Source organism: Somniosus microcephalus, chromosome 1 (assembly GCF_052327205.1).
Source record: "Somniosus microcephalus isolate GS21.2 chromosome 1, FLI_Smic_1.0, whole genome shotgun sequence".
In the NCBI taxonomy this organism is placed as follows: Eukaryota; Metazoa; Chordata; class Chondrichthyes; order Squaliformes; family Somniosidae; genus Somniosus; species Somniosus microcephalus.
The window spans coordinates 249238076-249262107 of NC_140987.1; the positions used below are offsets into that span (position 1 = coordinate 249238076).

Below are 24032 nucleotides of genomic sequence, written 5' to 3' on the forward strand. Positions count from 1 at the left end.
AGTAAATATAAGAAAAGAGTATATATAAATTATATGAAAGTATATATTTATACACTCAGGGATATATCTGTTTATACACTGTATGGATAGATCTGTATTTTTGTGAACAAACATGAATGTTTTCCGATGCTTTGGCAACATAAGATATAACTTGTCATGCCAATAAAGCGATTTGAATTGAATTGAATTGAATAGTGAGGGAATTCCAGAGCTTAGGGCCCAGACAACAGAAGGCACGGCCACCAAAATGAATAATAATTTGTGATTTTTCTATAACAGAAATGTTTTTCTAGTTCTCTGCATTCACTTGGAAGTATTGGATTTTTAATTTTGTTTTCTAACTGCACCCTTTTGTATTAACTCTTTGAATGGGTTTCCTGACTAAATGTGACCCACTCCCATTACTAATCTGATATTTTGACAGAGATTCCCCTTACTTTTACGAATTGAGGCATCTGCAGGAAGCTCTTTTGTGTGCAGTTAAAGTTCATTATAGCAGTTAAAATTTGTATTTGCATTTGTAAAACCAGGACTACAAAGAAACCTCAGTATTGGCATTTGGTGGTATGATGAAGTGTTCTCCTCCTCCTGTTCTCTTGTGCTCACTTGGCACAGACATGCTGGGACATGGAGAAGATCAATCACGCTGTGGAAGTTCTGCTTGCAGTGGAAATCTAATTGCTAGAGGGATCATTTTATAATTTAATGGAAGTGATTCAGCTTTTTGAAGTCTTGCCTTCTGCAAAGATTTAACCAAAGCTGCACTTCTTGTGTTCAATAGCATTAACACAATAAAAGGCTGTAGGTTGAGGATGCATAAATCCACCAGCCCCCTGCAGACAGACATTTTTGATCATTATACTCTTGCGTGCTGCTCTGGATTCTGGGCAGCATATGACTGGTGAGAGCAGGTGATATAAAACGCAGTGGAATTTGCAGGAACTTGTGTGAAAGGTGGAGTAGTTTGTACTGGTTTCAATAGGAGTGCTGCTTGCAGCCAGGTTCCACCACAGGCACAGTACAGTTTCAATCGATAGTGCACATGTTTGATAAAAGCCATCAACATCCTTGGCATGAAACCGCTTCCCTTTTAAAAAATCTGATCACGGCTGGAGTACAATTTTGTAAATATAAAGAAAAATAAAGGGATTAATCTTCTCCTTCTTCTTAGGCAGTCCCTCGGGAACCGAGGATGACTTGTTTCCACATTAAAAATGAGTTCTCAGGTGACTGATGAGTCCAATGCGGGACCTACAGTCTCTGTCACAGGTGGGCAGACGGTGGTTGAAGGGGTGGGTGGGTGGGGTGCTTGGGTTGACGTGCGCTCCTTGCGCTGCCTGCGCTTGGCTTCCGCTTGCTCCTGGCGAAGAGACTCGAGGTGTTTGGCGCCTTCCCGGATGCTTCTCCTTCACTTTGTGCGGTCTTGGGCCAGGGATTCCCAGGTGTTGGTGGGGATGTTACACTTTTTCAAGGGGGCTTTGAGGGTGTCCTTGAAGCGTTTCCTCTGCCCACTTGGGGCTCTCTTGCTGTGTTGGAGCTCCGAGTAGAGCGCTTGTTTTGGGAGTCTCGTATCGGGCATGCGGACGATGTGACCCATCCATCGGAGCTGATCGAGCATGGTCAAAGCTTCGATGCTGGGATGTTGGCCTGAGCGAGAACACTGACTTTGGTGCGTCTATCCTGCCAATGGATTTGCAGGATCTTGCGGAGGCAGCGTTGGTGGTACCTCTCCAGTGCTTTGAGATGCCTGCTGTACATGGTCCATGCCTCTAAGGCATAAATCAGGGCGGGTATCACTGCTGCTCTGTAGACCATGAGCTTAGTGCCGGGTCTGAGGTCCTGGTCTTCAAACACTCTCTTCCTCAGGCGACCGAAGACTGCACTGGCACACTGAAGGCGGTGTTGGACTTCGTCATCGACATCTACCCTTGTTGACAGTAGGCTCCCGAGGTATGGAAAGTGGTCCACTTTGTCCAAGGCCTTGTGGATTTTGATTATCGGGGGCAGTACTGTGTGGTGGGGGCAGGTTGGTAGAGGACCTTTGTCTTACGGATGTTTAGTGTAAGGCCCATGCTCTTGTACGCTTCGGTGAAGGTGTTGACGATGGTTTGGAGTTCGACCTCCGAGTGAGAGTGGACGCAAGCGTTGTCTGCATACTGTAATTTGACGACAGAGGATGGGATGATCTTGGGTCTGGACTGGAGGCGACGAAGGTTGAACAGTTTCCCGTTTGTTCTGTAAATTAGCTCCACTCCAGTGGGGAGTTTACTGAGGGGGAGATGGAGCATTGCAGCAAGGAAGATCGAGAAGAGTGTTGGTGTGATGACGCAGCCTTGTTTGACCCCGGTTTGTATGTGAATTGGGTCTGTGGTGGAACCGTTGGTCAGGATCACGGCTTGCATGTTGTCGTGAAGCAGGCGGAAATGGTGACAAACTTTTGAGGGCAGCCGAATTTGAGGAGGACACTCCATAATCCCTCACGGTTGACAGTGTCAAAGGCTTTTGTGAGATCAAAGAAGGCCATGTACAGTGGTTGGTGCTGTTCCCTGCATTTCTCTTGTAATTGACGTGCGGTGAAGATCATGTACATTGTGCCCCTTAGTGGGCGGAATCCGCATTGCGACTCTGGGAGGAGCTCTTCGGCCACTGGGAGAAGGCGATTGAGGAGGATTCTTGCGATGACTTTCCCTGTGGCAGACAGCAGGGAAACTCCTCTGTAATGACCTCAATCGGACTTGTCACCTTTCTTGAAGATGGTCACAATTACGGCATCTCTGAGATCCCCTGGCATGCTCTCCTCCTTCCAGATAAGAGAAATGAGTTCATGAATTCACGCCAGTAGTGCTTCTCCGCCGTGCTTTAGTGCCTCGGCGGGGATTCCATCTGCTCCTGAGGCCTTGTTGTTCTTCAGTTGTCGGATGGCCTTTTCAACCTCATGCCTGGCTGAGGTTGTGCAGAGATGGTGGCGGGTAGCATGCTGCAGGATGGAGTTGAGGACACTCTCATCAAAGACAGAGTCTCGGTTAAGGAGATCTTTGAAGTGCTTCTTCCAGCGGGCACTGACTGCCTCTCTGTGCTTGATGAGTACCTCTCCGTTCTTGGCCCGCAGTGAGGTAGAGCCTTGGGTGCTTGGGCCGTAGATGGTCTTGATTAATAGTTTTGCTGTAAAGTGTAATGGTGTGTAAAATCTTCATAATTTGCCCACTTGAAATATGAAAACATACTGCAGTACAGTTTAGGTATTGTCCTTCCAAACTTGGGTTGATTTGGAGAGAATGTCCCCAATCTCCAATATCTCCAATAGTTGCCATATGCCTTTTTTAGAAACTCTAATTGCTGTTTGACATGAATCTTGTCATTGATGTGGAAATGACTTATGAAGTAATACTGGGTGGCCTGCTGGTGGCGCTGTCCAGGGAGAGTATAAATACTTGGGCATGGGCCCAGCTTGCCCAGGACATTCTTTAACAGGAACTAGTGAAGGACACAACTCGATCTCCATGTTGAAAAACAGTTGATTAAAGCCTTGTGTAATACTCAGACCAAGTGCCTAGTAGTTTTCTTACGTCACTGTTTATCCATGGAAATCCAGCCTTTGATGCATTCCATTTACTCCTAATCAGGATGTATTTTAAACTGTATCTTATGACTCTCATATTGGTGGCATATGTTTGAGAAAAAATAATTCTAGAAGACTAAAGATATCAAAATGTAATATTTTTCCCCTCCAAGTTTTTCCCCCTGCTTTGATTTGTCATGAAGTATAGAGAGTCACCTAGTCACTGTGGTCAAGGCTACAGAGGAAATGGTTTGAAACTGCTCTCGTGCTGGTTTCCTCTGTCAGGCTTGCATTACAGATACAGATCTCTTAAAACAAAGTCTAAATTTAAGAAAAATCTCACACATTACTGAGGGCACGTTATACTTAATGGGAAAGCAACGGATTAAAATAATAATTGGATCTTTGCAGAAAACCGAATAAACTCGGAGTGAATGGTTTGTCCAACGTAATCTGTCAATGGCTGAGATAGCATTTGCTCTCACCGCTGTTGCCCAAGGGACAGATTATTTTCTCAGGAGGACCTTGCCGCCACTTAAAAAAAAAGTTTAGAAATAATTCTGCAATTTTGTGCAAGCAGTAATTTCTTCAGGAATTATTTTCTTTTTCCCTTCTCTGATAAATGTAGCCTTTTGCGCCACTGTCCAGTTAGCCATATTGGCCCAGAAATTCGTGTCGGGGGCTTCCCGCGGGTGCAAGCCCCCGACCTACACTTACCTAGCGTGCCGGCAGTTGAGGCCTGGCCCTGTGTGGATTTCCTGTCTGTGGCCCGGTCCAGCTCCCGGCGCGCTGTGCTTACGTGACCCAGCGGCGTACTTAGTGCGATGCGTCGGCTGGGATCACGCGAGCCATGGGCAACCAATCGGAGGCGGGAAAAGTCCATTCATGAGTTTGACAGAAAGAACTGTCAAACTCATGAAAACTCCGGGCGCCCAAAACAGTACTTAACCTTCAAATAAATTTGAAAAAAAATCACACCATTTAAATCAACTATAAATAACATTAAATAACTATTTTAAACAATAATTTAAATTTTTGAAAAAAATAATTTTATAAAAAATCGGGGCCAAAAATACACTTACCTTACTGTAAAGTATTAAAAAATAATAAAGCTGTGGAAAAAATGTTCTAATTTTAATTAATTGACCACTTACCTTTTAAAATGAAGTCCTTACGTCTGGTTTTTTAATGTGCAAAAAGTGGAGACCTTCACGCACGGGCAAACCTGTAAAAAAAAAAGGAAGTTCAACGCGCACACGCAGACTCCCGCGCGCACGCATTCGACCTCTGAACCCCTTGGTTCAGAGGATCGGAAATGCCGGTTTCCCGCGCATGCGTAGTGCATGCAAGATTCCGGCACTTCCATCGGGTCCACGCGCGAGTACTCCATCCGTACTCATGCGTTGGGACCCGAATTTCTGGGCCATTGTTGCAGTTAAAATGGTAACTGTTCAAGTCATTTGCTTTGAGTGAAACTAGTGGATTGTAGAGTACCCTCGCTGAATAATGGTTTTATTTGTAAATCCAAGGAAAGTGCCAAATCCTACACTGTAGATACCACCAAGATTCAAAATAGATAAGGTCAGCAAAGAGAATTGTTTTAAAGGGACTGGGACGTTGCTAAGAACACTTTGTGTGACTTAGTGCCCATTGGGGGTGAACCTGCTACTACTCTGGGTGCCACCTCCTATGAAATTGAGCACGGTCACTCTACTTGTTACAGAAGTCTATTCCAATTTCACTCCACTTCCCAGGTAGAATCTCTTATGAAGGAGACTGGTGGTGTGTGTGCATTAACTCATTTTTTCAACTTTTTTGCCCCCTCCTACTCCCTTAAAGGCGTTGACGTCTGCTGGAGTCACCTTCCATGGATCTCGGTGCCCTCCAGAATCTTATCTAAGTGACCTATGCTTCATGTGTGAACCTAGACAGTGAGCATTGGCAGGCTATTTGACTGTGTTGCATCATAGCCAAACATGATCCTGGTTTGCCAATTTTCACACATACAGAGGTTACCGAATGGCGATCAGGAACAGGAGTCCTGGTCAAATTTGCCCTTCTTAGCCCAAGGGGTCCTGTGACTAATTGTAGCAGCACTACTGCCACCTCAGCTATGGTCACCTGAGTGCAAATCAAGGACCAAACCTGGGACCTTCTGGTCTCTCGGACTCAGTTACATGTTGGCTTTACTAACTGATCCACTAGAGAACTGAGAGTTAGTTTTAAATCATGAGGGATGTGGCTTCACATGCGATTCCCTGTGTAGTGCAGCCTGTTGGAATTGGCTACCACAGCATCAGAGTGATCTGCTGATGTAAGCTGTATTTGAGCTTTAGTGTACCTTCATATATGGAACTTACTCTGCATTTATCTTTTTAAACCCCCACAAGTAAAACAAAGAAGTTATATTTGGTTAAGAGTTGTACTTATGGAAATATAGGCTGCAATATTTACTGCAGCAGGATTTCTGGGGGAAGGGGGGGGGTTCTGGTCGGGAAACCCGGAAATCCAGCTTTCCCCCAATGCCGAGGAGTTTTAACTCCATGGAGGCTTTTTTTTTTAACAGGTTCCCTGCCCAGAAGCCAGCCTGATTGACAAGCTTGGCTCCCTGTCGGCGGGGAACACTGCAATAAAGGCCACAGTCCAGGAATAGGTAGGTTTCCTGTTGCTGGGGTATAGATCGTGAAGGTGTGGGGAGGGGGCGGCGGGGGTTACAGCGTGGTTTGGAGGGTCGGGGGGCAGAGATGGGGGGTCAGGGAGAGATCAGAGGGGGTGTCAGAGAGAGATCGGGGGGTCGGTGATTGCGGGAGGGGGTCCGATCTCTGGGGAGGTTTGCTTGGTGGTCCGGGAGGGAGCATTCCTGCTCCTCCTGGCCCACAAGAAGTGCTGGAAAAGCACTTATCTGTTCCACGCGGCAGTCTTGGCCTCCCTTTAGCTGCCAGGTTTCCCTGACGCCCGGGAAACCCAGCCGGCCAGCGTTAAGCCTGAAACACAGAGAAAATCTGAGGCACGCAGCCTCATTAAAATATTTAAATGAGCGACCCGCCTCCGTCAAAACTGGAAGTGGGCAGGTTGGGTTCCAGTTTGAGATTTTTTTATATCTTAACTTCCCACCCTACCCAAACCACCCGTTTTTGGGGGTTAAAATACCCCCATAGTGTAGGTTCTAAAATGGGTTTAGTTGAATTCTGTTTTTCCAGTGGAGTCTTGAGGCACTGTTTTTGTCATTTTGTTGCTTCACTGCCAAATAAATATTAGTGATTAACAATTTCCAGAATTTCTTTACTGAATGAACCGTGTGATTTTCACCCCATCATGTCTACAGTGTCTATTGTCATCTGCTTGCTCTTCCTGAAACTGCGTCTTCAAATGATGCAGTGACTGCCTGGCTTTTGTTATATTTGTAAAGAAAGAAGAAGGAAAGAAGTTGTATTTCTATAGCAGCTTTCACATCCTCAGGAGGTTGCAAAGCGCTTTACAGCCAATGAAGTACTTTTGAAGTGTAGTCATTGTTGTAATGTAGGGAAATGCAGCAGCCAATTTACGCACAGCCAGGTCCCACAAAAAGCACTGAGATAAATAATCTAATACTCTGTTCTAGTGTTGTTGGTTGAGGGATAAATGTTGACCAGGATAGTGGGAGAACTCACCTGCTCTTCTTCAAATAGTGCTGTGGGATCTTTCACATCCACCTGAGAGGGCAGAAGGGCCTCGGTTTTACACCTCATGCGAAAGACGGCACCTCTGACAGTGCAGCGCTCCCTCAGTACTGGCACTCTAATAGTGCAGCGCTCCGTCGGTACTGATCCTGTAACAGTGCAGCGCTCCATCGGTACTGACCCTGTAACAGTGCAGCGCTCCCTCAGTACTGACCCTCCGACAGTGCAGCGCACCCTCAGTACTGACCCTGTAACAATGCAGCGCTCCCTCAGCACTGACCCTGTAACAGTGCAGCGCTCCCTCAGTACTGACCCTCCGACAGTGCAGCGCACCCTCAGTACTGACCCTGTAACAGTGCAGCGCTCCCTCAGTACTGACCCTCTGACAATGCAGCGCTCCCTCAGTACTGACCCTGTAACAGTGCAGCGCTTCATCAGTACTGGCCCTCTAACAGTGCAGCACTCCCTCAGTACTGTACTGATGTGTCAGCCTATATTGCGTGCTTAAGTCTCTGGATTGGGACTTGAATCCATGACCTTCTGACTTGGAGATGAGACTGCTACCACTGAGCCAAGGTTTTGTACTTCAAGTGCTAATATTCCTTTAGCTGGGGCAAAACCAGGCCTATTATAGAACTGTGTATTTACATACGAATATAGGGAAGTGTTGGACCGGAAAAGACTAACTGGTCTATCTAGGTTGTCCCATACAGTTGTGGTGATGCCTTACGCAGCACAATGCAGACAGGTGAAAAACCAGATTAAAATCCAGGCCAATTAGGGAAGCACATCTGGAAAATTCCTCTTCAACCCCTTTTAGGCGATCAAAACTAGTCCAGGAGATCACATTGGCCCTGATTTATATTACAGGGCACCTACCTCTTGTACCTCCTTTTCTTTGGTATTTAAGTTATTTTTTGTAAAATATTCTTCCAAAAATAAATTTAGAAATCATACCTGGAGTAAAAATAAATCTTGCAGCCATCAAAGGGTTACAGGCATTGAGCCCAAGTTGTACAATGTATTCATTGAACTGGTTAACAGAATAATCACAGATTTCTGCTGTGCACGCAAGTTAAAGGTTCTCGCCCACCTGATGCCTGAAATGACGGACTACAGTGTGAAGCTGGAAGTCGGGCAGCGAAGTACAGAGTTAAATGTTTCATTAACGTTTATGAATCTTACAGCACAGAAGGAGGTCTTTTGGCCCGTCGTGCCTGTGCTGGCTCTTTGAAAAAGCAGTTGTTCCTATTCCCACATCCCCGCTTTTTGTCCGTAACCCTGTAAGTTCCTCATCCTCAAGTACCTGTCCAACTCACTTTTAAAATTATTTATGGAATCCACTTCCACCAGCTTTTCAGTTAGAGCATCCAGATCCCCCAAACTCAGTTAAATAAATTCTTCTCATCTCTTCTCTCGATCTTTTTCCAAAGATTTTGAATCTATGACCTCTAGTTATTGACCCACTTGCCAGAGGGAATAGTTTTTCTTTATCTACTCTGTCAAAACCTCTCATCATCTTGAAAACCTCTATTAGGTCACCTCTTAATCTTTTCTGTTCCAAGGAGAACAGTCCTAACTTTCCAACCTCTCCACATGACTGAAGTCCCTCATTCCTGGTAACATCCTGGTAAACCTCCTCAGAACCTTTTCTAATGCTTTTATATCTTTCCTGAAGTGTGGTGCCCAGAACTGTCCACAATACTCCAGCTGAGGGCTAACCAGTGATTTATAACGTTCTAGCATGATCTCTTTGATTTATTTTCTATTCCTCTATTTATAAACCCAAGTAACCCATATACTTTTTTAACCACCTTATCAACTTGTCCTGCCTCCTTTAAGGAGTCAATGCATTGCCCTTAACAAAACATCTGCTTGAAGAAACTTTGCCTTAGGTTGTAGGTTTAGTGTTGTTTACTCTGATATCCCAAGGATTACTGTAAATTTATTTTAACACTGGCAACTTGAATTTATTTTCACAGTATAAACTGGTTGGATTGTGAATAATTGGCATACACGCCCTTTGATGTATAATAGGAAAGAAAATAAAAAATGGCTGGAAATGTATTATAACACTGTTTGGATAGCATACACCGTCACCTAATCCCGAACACTGGTACAGCTTTGAACACCTTCCCCCCGCAAATCCAAGTCATGCACTCTAGTTTAATTTTATGTCCACCTAAACAGGCAGATGGGGGCTTAGTTTAACATCTCATCCAAAAACATAGTACCTCCAACAATGCAGCACTCCCTAGGGTACTCCTTGATCCCTCGTTCTTCTCTAGGTTCTCTCCTATCTCCTATCTTGCTCTCTGACACTGACCTCCTGCTCCCTTGACCTCATTCCCACTAAATTGCTGACCACCCAAATTTCCTTCCTGGCCCCCATGTTAGCTACCATTGTAAATGGTTCTCTCTCCTTAGGTATTGTTAACCTCACTTTCAAAACAGCTGTATCGCTCCCCTTCTCAAAATAACATCCTCGACCCCTTTGTCCTTGCATACTTTAGCCCCATCGCCAACCTCCCTTTTCTGTCCCAAGTCCTTGAATGTGCTGTCCACTCCCAAATCTGTGCCCACCTTTCCCGTAGCAAAATGTTTGAATCTCTCCAATCAGGATTCTGCCACAACACTAAAATGGTGCTAATTAAAGTCACATATGACACCCTCTGTGACTGTGACCATGGTGTATTTTCCATTCTTGGCCTCATAACAGCCTTTAACATGGTCAACCATAGCATCTTCATCCAATGCCTCTCCTCCAATGTCCAGTTCAGTGGGAGTTGATTCCAGTCTTCCCATCAAATCGTAGCCAAAGTATCTCCAGCAATGGCTTCTCTTCCCATCCCAACATAATTATTTCTGGAGTCCCCCAAGGATCTATCCTTGGCCCCTCCTCTTCTCCATCTACATGCTACCCCTTGGTAACATCATCTGAAGACATGGGCTCAGTTTCCATATGCACACTGACAACACCCAGTTCTACTTCTTCGTCATCTCTCTCTATCCCTCCACTGCCTCTGTGCTGTTAGACTGTTTGTCTGGCATCCAGTTTTGGATGAGCTGCAATTTCCTTCATTGAGAAGACCGAAGTCATTGTCTTCACAACCTCGTCTTCCACAAACTCATTAACATTACCATCGATTGTATCCGCATCTCCAGCTAATGCGTCAGGTTCTAACAGACTATTTGCAATTGGACCCCGAACTCAGCTTCCAACCCCATATCCTGTCCACCATAAACACCACCTGCTGCTGAAACTCCTATTCATGCCTTTGTCAGCAGCAGCCATGACACACCTGGCCAACCTCCCATCCTCAGTGCACAGTAAACTTCATGTCATCCTAAACTGTTGCCTGTATCCTATCCCACACCAACTCTCACTGGCCTATCACCCCTGATATTGCTGACCTGAAATAACAACAGAAAATGCTGGAAAAACTCAGCAGGTCACGGATCCTCGGATCCACGGATATTGCCTGACCTGCTGAGTTTTTCCAGCATTTTCTGTTGTTATTTCAGATTTCCAACATCCGCAGTATTTTGCTATCGTACTATTGCTGACCTGCATTGGTTGCCAATCCTCCAACACCTCCAAATTAAAATTCTCATCCTCTTGTTTAAATCCCTTCATCACCTTGCCATTCCCTCCTCCAGCACTACAACAACACCCCCCCCCCCACCCCAAACTCTCCATTCCACTAACTGTGACCTCTTGTGTATCCCACCTTTGCTTTGGCCCACCATCGGCAGCCATGGTTTTAGCCGGCAAAGCCCCACGCTCTGAAATTCCCTGCCTAAAGAAAGAGCTTGCATTTATATAATGCCGTTCACATCCTCAGAACGTCCCAAAGCGAATGAAGTACTTTTTTGAAGTGTAGTCACTGTTGTAATGTAGGAAACGCAGAAACAAATATGTGCACAGCAAGCTCCCACAACCAGCATTGTGATAAATGATCAGAAAATCTGTTTTAGTGATGTTGGTTGAGGGATAAATATTAGCCAGGATGCTGGGGAGAATTCCCCTGCTCTTCCTCAAAATAGTCCACTTGAGAGGGCCGTTTAATGTCTCATCCGAAAGGAGGCATCTCCGACAGTGCAGCGCTCCCTCAGTACTGGCGCTGGAGCATCAGCCTAGATTTTGTACTCATCTCTGGAGTGGGACTTCAACCGACATACCTTCTGACTCAGAGGCGAGAGTGCTACCTACTGAGCCACAGCTGACTCCTCTGACTCTCAACCTCCCTCTCCTTTTTAAGACAGACCCTCCGTAAAACCCACCAAGCTTTTAGTCACCTCCTTTGATTATGCCTCTGTGAAGCACTTTAGGGTGTTTTCTACATTAAACACTATAGAAAATGCAAGTTGTTGTTGTTGAAGTCTGTCGTGGGGCTTGAGCCAAGCTGACAAATCTAGAGAGTGGAAGTCGGAGGGATTGACTGTTTGCATCGTCCTAGCCTCTGGCTGCATAAATTGACATTTACTTTCCACTTTAAACGTATTGGTGCATGCAGGGAAATTTAGATTCAGTTAATTGCAGTGAACGTAGTGCACTAATGGAATTGGCCTGGGCTATAAGTTACTACACTACAAATTAATCAATGTGTTGATTTGTACCCAGTAGACAGGCTTGGCACCGCAACAAAACCCATAGTTAACTATGCTGGACCAAGAATTACACACATTATATTGAGACAAACATTTTGGAATTACAATCTACTGCAGTGGAGTTTGGTGACTGTCTGAGCATTCACGTAAATTAAATATGACAAATGGGCACAAATCTAAAGTACTTTTGATTTTGACACACATTTTGTTCTATACTTGCTTTCACTTTTGCGGAATCGCTATTCATCTCATTAAAATGGATGAAAACCACAGATTGACAGTGAAAAATGTTGACTCTCTGGCACTTGCTGTGCCTAAATTCTTTGTGACTAATTATAGCTTCAAAGTCTTTTTGTCCATATTTTCAATCCCATTCTCCAATGGAGAGTCCAAATGAAGATTCCACGATGCATTTTTTAGTTTGTTTTTTGCATTGGGATTATGGTTAGCTTTTTAAAAAAACATTCTCTTTGTACAGAATTGACATGCTTTCTCAGGTCATGGTACGCTATAAATTAAGTGGTAGCTGCAGTTGGTATCTTTTAAAGATTTAATACTGTTTGGTACATTTGAGTGGTGTTAATTGAGTGTTGAGGGCATTTCATGGCATGAGGCGTAGATTTAGCAGTGGGCTTTTTGGATGCTGATTTTGGTCAGTGTGTGGTCGATGTGGGAGTTTAGGAAGGTGGAAGGGTGCTGGGAACTACCCATTCATTGGATGGCCCAAGTTCCTTTTTTGTGGCGATTTGGGGGCGGAGAGGGGGAGAGGGCATTTTTCAGTTGAGTATGCTAGAAGAGTGCCAGGGGGTGGGCACAGATCCTTGCACCTCCTGAGCTCCAGGCACAGCCCATGCAAATCTTGCTATTGGATTACACCATAGCTGGGAATAGATCTTCTTGCTGTTAAGAGTGAGAACTGCACCCCCCTCAACAGAGTGATTTGAAAGATGAAACTTTCTCACCTTTTTATTCTATTCCCAGTTGTCTGCCAAACTCCTCTTCCATCCTTAGCTCAGTGAGTAACACTCTCAATTATTGCATCAGAAAAGTCAAGGATTCGAGCTCCGCTCCAGAATTTGAGCACATAATTTAGGCTGACACGTCAGTGCCGTTCTAACAGCGTGCTGCCTTATTGGAGGTGCTGTCTTCCGATGTGACATTAAACCAAAGTCCTACCTGCCTGTTCAGATGGACATAAAAGATCCCTTGAGGCTATTTGAAGAAGAGCAGGTGTCCTGGCCAACACTTATCCTACGACCAACACCGCCAAAAACAAATTAACTGGTCATTTATCTCATTGCTGTTTGTGGGATCTTGCTGTGCACAAATTGGCTTCTGTGTTTGACTACACCTAAAATGTGAACCACTTTGGGATGTCCTGAGAGTCTGAAAAATACGATATAAATGCAAGTTTTTTGTCCATTTCTTTCTTTCACCCCACAGATTACAATCATCTTCAGTTGTTGAGCCTGCCATAAAAAAAATCAAAATCAGCCAGCTCCACTGATTAAAGCTAATAAATTTATGGCAAGATTAGATAAGAATCTACTTGTTCTGATAAGATGTGCGAATAAGCAATTGTAACAGGATAGATTGTTTCGAAAATACAGAACGATGATGAGTTTCCCCCTTCCTCCTTAAAACCCATACTGCTTTCAAAATTTCTCCTTTAAGTTCTTACTACAGTACTGCTTTTTTGCTGACAGTAATAGAATCGTCTGGTCAGATAGACCGGGCAAGACAACCTGAGCCAATCACTGACCACTTCCTTGCTGTCAGAGAGGGTGCTGTTTCCACAGGAGGCCAACTTCTGAAGAAGGGGCTGACCTGGAAACTTTCTCTCTTTTCTCCATTTCCTGTCGCATGCTCCTTTCTTATAAATTTCATCTTTGTACAGTGTATTCAAGAGAAGAATATAACAGTAGAATGTAATTTGCTGCTCCATTTATCTATCTATTCCTTTCTCATCCTTCTGGACCTGTCCTCAGTCTTTGACACCGTTGACCACAAAGCTCTGCTCCAACGCCTCTCCACCGTCGTCCTGCTGGATGGGACTGCACTCGCCTGGTTTCATTCCATAGAATCACCTGCAATGGCTTCTCTTCCCGATCTTGCACCATCACCTCTGGTGTCCCCCAAGGATCTATCCTTGGCCCCGTCCTATTTCTCATCGACATGCTGCCCCTTGGTGACATCATCCGGCAACACAAGGTCCTAAGCTCTGGAATTCCCTATCATAGAGTTATAGAATGGTTACAGCACGGAAGAAGGCCATTTGGACTGTCGAGCCCGTGCCGGCTCTCTGCAAGAGCACTTCAGCTAGTCTCGCACCCCTGCATGTACACTGATGATACCCAGCTCTACCTCTCCTCCACCTCTCTCGAACCCTCCACCATCTCTATACTATCAGGCTGCTTGACCGACATCCAGCACTGGATGAGTAGAAATTTCCTCCAATTAAATATCGGGAAGATCAAAGCCACTGTCTTCAGTTCACGCCACAAACTCCATTCCCTTTCCACTGATTCGATCTCTCTCCCCGGCAACTGTCTAAGGCTGACCAAGTCTGTTTGCAATCTTGGTGTCATATTTGATCACAAATTAAGCTTCCTACCTCATACCCCTTCTATCACTAAGACTGCCCATTTCCACTTTAGAAATATTGCCCATCTCCACCCGTTCCGCAACTTTTCTGCTGCTGAAACCCTCATCCATGCCGCTATCACCTCTAGATTTGACTATTCCGATGCATTCCTGGCCGGCCTCCCTAGTTCTACCCTCCATAAACTTGAGGTCATCCAAAACTCTGCCACCCGTGTGCTAACCCTCACCAAGTCCCGCGCACCCATCTAAGAACATAAGAACATAAGAAATAGGAGCAGGAGTAGGCCAATCGGCCCCTCGAGCCTGCTCCACCATTCAATAAGATCATGGCTGATCTGATCCTAACCGCCAATCCACTATCACAGAACCATCTCCTGAATCTAACAGAATTAGACACACGAAATAGGAGCAGGATCAGGTTACACGGCCCCTGGGCCCGCTCCGCTACCCACAGGGCCATGACCGATCCGAACCTAGACTCATGTCCAAATTCTTGCCCGCTCCCCGTAACCCTTAATTCCCTTTACTTCTAGGAAACTGTCTATTTCTGTTTTAAATTTATGTAATGATGTAGCTTCTACAGCTTTTTGGGGCAGCATATTCCATGGACCTACCACCCTCTGAGTGAAGTAGTTCCTCCTCATCTCAGTTTTGAAAGAGCAGCCCCTTATTCTAAGACTATGCCCCCTAGTTCTAGTTTCACCCATCATCGGGAACATCCTCCCCGCATCCACCCGATCCAACCCCTTCACAATCTTATATGTTTCAATAAGATCACCTCTCATTCTTCTGAACTCCAATGAGTAGAGTCCCAATCTACTCAACCTCTCCTCATATGTCCATCCCCTCATCCCCGGGATTAACCGAGTGTACCTTCTTTGTACTGGCTCGAGAGCAAGTATGTCCTTTCTTAAGTATGGACACCAAAACTGTATGCAGTATTCCAGGTGCGGTCTCACCAATACCTTGTACAACTGAAGCAATACCTCCCTATTTTTATATTCTATCCCCCTAGCAATGAAAGCCAACACGCCATTGGCCTTCTTAATCACTTGCTGCACCTTCATACTAACCTTTTGAGTTTCGTGCACCAGGACCCCCAGATCCCTTTGTACTTCAGTGCTTTCCAGTTTCTTGCCATTAAGATAATAACTTGCTCTACGATTTTTCCTGCCAAAGTGCATAACCTCACACTTTCCAGTATTGTATTCCATCTGCCAAATCTCTGCCCACTTAATTAGCCTGTCTATGTCCCCTTGCAGGTTTTTTATGTCCTCCTCACTCACTACTTTCCCTCCCATCTTAGTATCATCTGCAAACTTTGATATGTTACACTCGGTCCCCTCCTCCAAATCGTTAATATAGATTGTAAAGAGTTGGGGACCCAGCACTGACCCCTGCGGAACACCACTAGTTACTGATTGCCAGTCTGAGAATGAACCATTTATCCCAACTCTCTGCCTTCTGTTAGATAGCCAATCCTCTATCCATGCCAGAATATTACCCCCAATCCCGTGATTTTTTATCTTAAGCAATAATCTTTTGTGTGGCACCTTGTAAAATGCCTTTTGGAAGTCTAAATACACTACGTCCACTGGTTCCCCTTTATCCACCCTATATGTTACTTCCTCAAAGAATTCCAGCAAATTTGTCAAACATGATTTCCCCTTCATAAAACCATGCTGACTTTGTCCTATTAAATTATGATTATCCAAATGTCCTGTTACTGTCTCCTTAATAATGGACTCCAAAATTTTACCTACCACAGATGTTAGACTAACCGGTCTATAGTTTCCAGCCTTCTGCCTACTGCCCTTTTTAAATAAGGCTGAGGGAGAGCTGCACTGTCAGAGGTGCCGTCTTTCAGATGAGATGTTAAACCGAGGCCCCGTCTGCTCTCTCAGGTGGACATAATAGATCCCATGGAACTACTTCAAAGAGGAGCAGGGGAATTATCTCCAGTGCCCTGGCCAATATTTATCCCTCCATCAACATCACAAAAAAACAGATTATTTGGTCATTATCACATTGCTGTTTGTGGGAGCTTGCTGTGCTCAAATTGGCTGCCACGTTTCCTACATTACAACAGTGACTACACTTAAAAAAAAAAGTACTTCATTGGCTGTAAAGCGCTTTGGGACGTTCAGTGGTTGTGAAAGGTGCTATATAAATGCAAGCCTTTCTTTTCTTTTATTAAAGGATACAGGGAAAAAGCAGGGAAATGTGAGTAGATAGCTCCAATGGTGAACCAGCATTGGCACAGGCTAGATGGACTGAATGGCCTTGGCCTCACTTATGATTTGCTCTGCAATAGATCTGCTATCGGTGGACCCACATCACCTGACTTGGCAGATCTGCAGCAAAGCCTTCACAACAGAACCTGCCCGACACAGCACTGCTGCCTCATTTAAAGTAAAAGTTGAGGCAGCGGCATTGTACTGGACGAGAGAGATGTTTGTAGAAGTAATTCTAAAGGCAACTTTCCTAACCTGTAGTGCTCTCTGCCTCGGAGCTGTCCTTTTTGTGTGGAACTCGGCCAAAGCCGATTGGCAAGCCAGCTGGAAAAAATACTTTTGTGCTTTTGGAAGTATGGAGAAGGAAAACGAGGAGCACATCATTTGGAGGGTCAGTGGAATCCTCCCATTGTTGCCAATATATTGGTTTTAAGGGTGATGTCTTATTGGTAAGCTGTGCCCTAAAGGTCACATGGTTTTGCACTCCTGAACTTCTATTTCAAGATAAATCATGTTTTTTTGCGTAATTGGCACTTCTTTGATTATCTGTCAGGAATTAAAAAGCAGCCTTTACCTAATGATTGGTGTAAATACATTGATTTTTATTTTATTAGGTTTTAACCCTGTTTAAGAATCTGTTCTTATGGTGCATCGGGCATGTGGTGTATTCTTTACAAGATTTAAAAAACTAATCAAGCAATTCTTGAAAGATTTGACAGCAGAAATGTGTGGTTGATAATTGAAAGGTACCGCTTTTTAATTCCTGCATATTATTGGCTTTTCTTACTAAAGAGCTAAGTTTTCTTCCTTGGCTAACTCTCCTTCTGTCTTGAAAGTGTTGATCTCACTTGGGGAAGTGTTGCACAGGGCGTCCTCCGATACCTCTCCCACATGCCCGTTATTTGTGTATTAACCTTGACGGTATGTCAGTATGCTATAGAACCATGAGGGATGTGACAGCCCAGCCTAGTCCTGCCCTGATGCGACGGTCACTGGATAGCAATTAAGGGGTTGAAAGGATATGGAGTATAGGATGGGTAAATGTGACTAGGACTATTTGCTTACATGGAGGGTAAACACCAACATGGATTGGTTGGGCCAAATGGCCTGCTTCCGTGATGTATCTTCCATGTATTTCTATGTAAAGAAAAAGAAGCTCCCCTGATAGCTCAGCAAGTTTTTTCCAGTGAGTGTCTACGTCACACAGACCAGGAAGATCCAAGGTTTATATCAGGGGGGGGAAATTTGGTTGGTTAGCGCCTCCCGTTAGCGCCTCCGGGGGTGCTAACGGGGCGCTAGGAACTTAGCGCTTGAGCGCGGTGATTTTAGCGCTGCTTGCAAAATTGACCAGTCGTTTTGTGGCGGCGCTAAACACTACCGCCACAATCTCCTGCGCCCGCAGATCGTGATATCAGTTGAGCATGCAACGCCCTGGTAGCGCCCCGGACCGGATATTGAGTCGCGCCTCCTGCCTTAGCGCCGTCCGCTAGGACCGACAGGTAGAGGGGAACGTTTTCAAGTCAGGAAGGGGCTGGGGGAGCGCTATTTAAAGGCAGGCGTCTCCTGCCTTTTCTTGTCAGCAAAATATTTGGTACACGCAGGTTGAGAGGGAGACGTCAGGAGAGATTTAACGCTGTCCTAAGGAGTTTTGGTCCTCAGCACCACTTTTGAGGTTCTTAAGCGCCGAGCTCTTTCCCTGGGCCTATCCCTTAGTGCTTCCAACACAATTGCTTTAAAGGTCTCTTCAGGCTGAGATGCAAGGCTGCAATGAGCAGGGAGTGGCTGACCAGCAAGATGGCCCCTCCCCTTTAAGAACTGGACGGCACCAGTCTGTCTGGCTTCCATGGTAATTGGTATCACCTGAGCTTCGGTAGCGTTCTGAGGTAGCGCCTCGCTCCCTGACGTTTGCGCCTTAAGAGAAGTGTGTAGCGCCTGATTTAGCGCTCAAATCACCTCCAGGGACGATAGAGGTGAATTTTGCCGTCGGAGGCAATAATTAGCGCCGGGCACTAAAATTTTCGCCCGGCCAGTAATTGCGCTCCAAAATGGGTGATACCCAATTTTTCCCCTCAGGTCTTTGAGTTAGCAGTTCATACCCAGAGTGGCAGGGGTGCTACAATTAGCCTCAGCATTCCTGGGTTAGGGAGAAAAACATTGGCCAGAATTCCTGCTCCTGGTTGCCGTCCACTGACCCTCGCTGCCAATGCATGCTGTGTGAGGACAGGATCTGGTTTGGCTGCCATTGCCCTCATGGTTGAATTACCTGATGCGTACTATCAAGAGTGACGCATGAATAATGATCACTTGGGCATCTGTGGAATTGTACCCCTGTGAGGAGTCAACATACAATATTGTGCTATAAAACAGCTCACCTATTGACTTTGTGCACATCCCCAGTGACTACTCCCTTGGTGTTTTTGTCCCATGTTTGGAATTGCCCTGTTTCAGTTCATGTCCCTCTGTCAGTAGCACAACAAACTGTCCCACAGAGCAGGAGCAGAAGCCTGAAGCACTCGCACAGGTTTGCTCAGCATTGGGACTGGCAGATCAGCCAAGTTCCCAAACACAGACCCTGCTGCTTCTCAACGCGGGAGATCACTTTATTGCTGCCAAATGATGTGGAACAACAAATTGGTAATGAAAGCTGACACTCACAAAAACTTGTGGGTTGAAATGGCACAGTGTGACTTTTACCAACCAATGCATTAACGCTTTCATCTAAAATTCCTTTGCCCCCCCATCTTATCAGAGGCATTTAAAATAAATGGGTTTGTCATTCTTGCGGGAGCACAATTTAATACTGGAGGGCCGCAGCAAAAAAAGGAAGCGAAACGTAGCTGGAATATTATTCTTGAAATCTGGGGATTAAACGGCAATGCGTTTGATTTTGGTGATGTAAGATTAAATCTCTTAATGGATAACTGATCTTTCGGTTGGTATATATCACAAAATGCTGTGAAGTTTCTCAGTTTGTGTGTAGCCCTTTGGACATGTTCAAAGATGCGGCACTTTTGAAGGAGTCGTGTTGGTAGTTCAGGAGCAGCAGCAAGTACTTCATCAAAATATTTTGCACAAGGGCACAGAAAGTCTCCAATTGAGGAAGCACTGCGTAAATTGGCAGCCTCCACCACTGCTTTTACTCTGATGCTATTTTACAGGCCGGTTGGTAGGAATTAGGCGTGGGCATTTGCCAGTATGTGGGCTATACACAAGTCACAGCAAGTTGCACCAGGCTGAGTGCCATTGTTTTGAGATTACCCACACAATACTCCTGAACATATCTGTATCTGTTTTTAATTCTGCATTATTTCATGCTAGAATATAACTTTGCATTTTCTGAAGAATGATCCAGAGCAGAATATTTGGCATAAAACCCAAACACGTAACTGACGTTTCTGGCCATATGTAGGTGAATTGGCATTTAAAAAATAATATATTCACCCCACGCCTAACCTCTGAACATGACAAGTTACTCTGCAGACCTCTTTTTGCTGCCATGTAACCAGCTGTCAAATGTCAAGGATGGCATGAATCAATTGCATCTTTTTCTTCGGGTGGGGGGGGGTGCCAATTGAAGAATCAAGGTGAATGGCCAAGGTCCATAGTGCAGGCCACGATTGAGTTGGAAAAGAGTAAAAGAGATGAGATAAATGATGAAATAGCAATTTTAAATATTGTCAAACCTGGGTTTTAAAGGCTTGAAGATCTTGGGAGAAAGCAATAGTCTGAAGAAAGTAAGGAGATCCACAGGTTAGAGGCATTTGGAAAGTATGTATAGATGCATACTTTAAAGCAAACAAGAAGTATTAGGGATATAAACAAAAAATGCTGGAAACACTCAGCATCTGTGGAGAGAGAAACAGAGTTAGCATTTCAGGTCGGTGACCTTTCAACACCCTCACCAGTTCTGTCTCCAGACTCTCTTTTAAAGTACAAGGATCCTCCTAAACTAATTTATATTAAAAAAAAACCTAAAAGCTCCCTCAGCTTCTATTTCACACTAAATTATTCTGGGTTTTGTTCCATTGAAATCTGATTCACTTCATCCAGCTGTCTGGTTTGACTTCTTGTGTTACAAGGGAACTGTGCATGTGACTAAGAAAAGTTTATGTATTTAAAATAAAAAGCATGTTCTAACTCGTATACCGTACCTTTATTATAAGGCGACCAAACCTTGACTGCCATTCTATTTTATGTTCTGTCTTTTAGCACTTCACTATAGTATGCAGATCTCGTATGGGCTGCAGACTGCTGGTCACTCTGGGATAGCATGCGATGAAACTGCAGTGTAGTCTGAGTGGTGTATGCTGACATCTCACTGGCTCTTTGGTTTTGAATTACATTAATGTGGCCTGACAGAGCATACCTCAGCTTCGCAGATGTCGTGACTCAGCAGCCTGCGAAGAATGGCATTGTGTTGAAAATGAATCTCGCACTCTTGCTCAAAAAAACCCACACACTGAGAGTTTTGGATAGTAATATGGATTGAATACCTTTTACTTGCCTAAATAGCGCCGGATGTCACTAATACAGTTCAAAGTGCTGCTTTCAGACAGTGGAGAAGGGGAAATTGTGACATAATTAAGTAAAGTGGGTCGTTGGAGATCAGCTGCTTACCTTGAATTCAATTACGAATAGTAACAGTTCGGACAGCATGAGCTCAGCCGAGGTATTATGCCAGGTGATAGGTGACACACATAGCTGTGAAGCTGCAATTATAAGAAAGGTTATACAGTACAGAGTAAACTCGAGCATCCTTTATAAAGGATTATTGTAGCTGACCTCCTATAATATATCATTGTTTTTCTCGATTTGTTGAATGCTTCTTGACTGGTGGAAGTCCAAACTACGAGAGCCAAGACCACTGCTTATTGATATCTTAAACCTGTCAGGAGAAGCATTTGGAGTTCCAGTTTCATGTGACTGAAGAAGGTCCATCGCCTCCTCCCTTTCCTCCCATTCCATCAACCACAGGCTGAGACTGAAGTATTTAAGAAATCTGTAGCCTGGGCATCATTTCTGAAATTTCACCAACACCGAACTCTGAGTAATGCTTGTGCAAAAACTGGCAAAGACCCGTGCTATATATTCTGCTAACAGGCTTAGCCCCAAGTGTTTTGTACAAGGTTTAACAAGGCCTTTTAAAAATCCTATGCCTTAAATACTGCAGTTTGAATAGTGGAATGAAAGCCCCCATCCTTAAATTGAAACAATATTTACATATACAATTTTGAATTTATTTTTAATTGTTCAAATATTGTTCCAGATGCTATCTCAGTTTTTCTGTTAATGAGTAGTTAGGCTTCGGTTGCTTGCTGTTTGAATCTCATTGAATGTTGCACAAGATTGCGATGGCTTGAAAGTTTCAGCTTATGTTCCAATTCTTTTTGATTTGAAAGATGCTCCTGGTTTATATATTTAAAAGGAACACATTGCTACCCATCCATTATGTAGTAAGTGGGAATTTAAACATGTGCTTAAAATAAGTTGTACTTTTAATAACATTTTTATTTTAAACTATTCCCCCCACCCACTCCTCAAACAGGAAAAGACAGTCGCCTTAAAAAGCTAGTGGAAGGAAAAGACTGAAGCAATTTGGGGACTTACTGAAAATTAGACCAAGAAATCATCAAAGACGTAAAGTTGCTAAAGTGTGGCTGTTCTGAGTTTATCGGCTGAGCCAACTGAGATCTGACCATGTCAATAGCTTTGAAGCAGGTGTTCAATAAGGACAAGACCTTTCGGCCAAAGAGGAAATTTGAACCCGGTACTCAGAGGTTTGAACTCCATAAGAAAGCACAGGCCTCCTTGAGCTCGGGAGTGGACCTGAAGGGAGCAGTACAACTACCTAATGGTGAAGACCTTAATGATTGGATTGCTGTTCATGTGGTGGATTTCTTTAATCGCATTAATCTGATCTATGGGACGATATGTGAGTTCTGTACTGACAGGAGCTGCCCTATCATGTCAGGAGGACAGAAGTATGAGTACCGGTGGCAAGATGATCACAAATACAAAAGACCCACTGCACTTCCAGCTCCACAGTACATGAGCCTCTTGATGGATTGGATTGAGGTCCAAATCAACAATGAAGAAATCTTCCCAACAAGCATTGGTGAGTCACCTTTAACTTCAGGGGAAGGAATGCGTTATACCAGCAGGATAATGGGGCCAATCTTAACCTAACCTGTCCATCAGGAAACTGATGAGGTTGGATGGAGCGTCGGTTTTACACCCCGTCCGATTTCACTCTCCATTGAAGTCACTGGAGATTAATATTGGGTGGGGTGTAAATCTGTTGATGAAATCTTAATTGGAAAAGTAGTGGGAGATTTCTGACATGGCCATCTTGAATTCTAATTGATTCTTTCACGTCTCCGTCTTGGGTGCGCGAGATAGGAGCAATGTCACTGAGCACAGTGACGTAACTGTTCACGTGGTAATTGTGTTCAATTTTTTAAATCTCTCCAATTAAAAATGGAGGACACTTGGCAACTGTACAAAATACAGGAATTGTATAAGATGGGGTATGACAAACTAGTGGCTGTGTTGTAGTGCAACCTGTTGTGTATTTCAGCATACTCTAACATAAAGTTTGTCTTTAATCCCTGGGGTACCAAGTCTCCTATCTGTATGTTTAAACATTGTACTACTTTATATACAATCTATTGAGAAGAAATTTGAATATTTAAAAGAAAAAGTAGGACCAGTTTTGTGAAATGTGACATTAAGCAATCTGGTGTCAGTCCGTGGGTGCTAGGAGGATACTGGGCCCTTGTGGAATTCAGTAAGCATTCCTTCACTCTGATTTGAAGCTTCATTTCAGACTCCCTCTATATCCCAACTAGGTAAGCAAATGTGTTGGAGTTCTGTGTCCTTTGCCTGCTGTAGTTTTGCATAATCCTGTTGCTAATGTATTAATAAACAGTGTCTCTCGGGTGATGAGGCCCTGTCCCACAGCACTGTTGTGTGGGAACACATGATACATATTCTGTACTAAACCCCAAATCTAGTATTATTCTTAGATTTTAAAATGAAACAGTTTGGGTGAGATGAGGACATTGTTTCAACAGAGTGCAAGCATTGAAGCTTGCATTTTAAATATAGCGGCAGATTAAAGCTGCAAGACCTACGCATTGTGCACGGTGTACTTTAGACTTGTCTATAGATTCGGCACTGATTATCTACTGTCCCTACCTAAGTAATTCATTCAAATACTTGAGCTGTCTTTTCAAATGAGAAACTGTAGCCAGATTGATCCTTCCAATGCTGTAGGAGACTTGACTTTCCAATTCAAATTGGAACTATTAATCGCTGACATAGGAAGAGTTGAGATGTGTTGAAGCTATCTTTGTCATAGACTGC

The 24032-nt window shown here is 44.3% G+C and overlaps 1 protein-coding gene across 2 annotated transcripts in view; it reads left to right on the forward strand.

Annotated features, from left to right (window-relative positions):
* LOC147124701 (MOB kinase activator 3B) overlaps window positions 1–24032 on the forward strand; it is a 257517-nt gene that overhangs the window by 119817 nt on the left and 113668 nt on the right. For both annotated transcript variants that reach the window (XM_085991746.1, XM_085991737.1), the window contains exon 2: window positions 22213–22782. In XM_085991746.1, the coding sequence (XP_085847872.1) occupies window positions 22365–22782 (418 nt within the window). In that variant the 5' untranslated portion in view covers window positions 22213–22364. The remainder of the gene's footprint in view (window positions 1–22212; window positions 22783–24032) is intronic.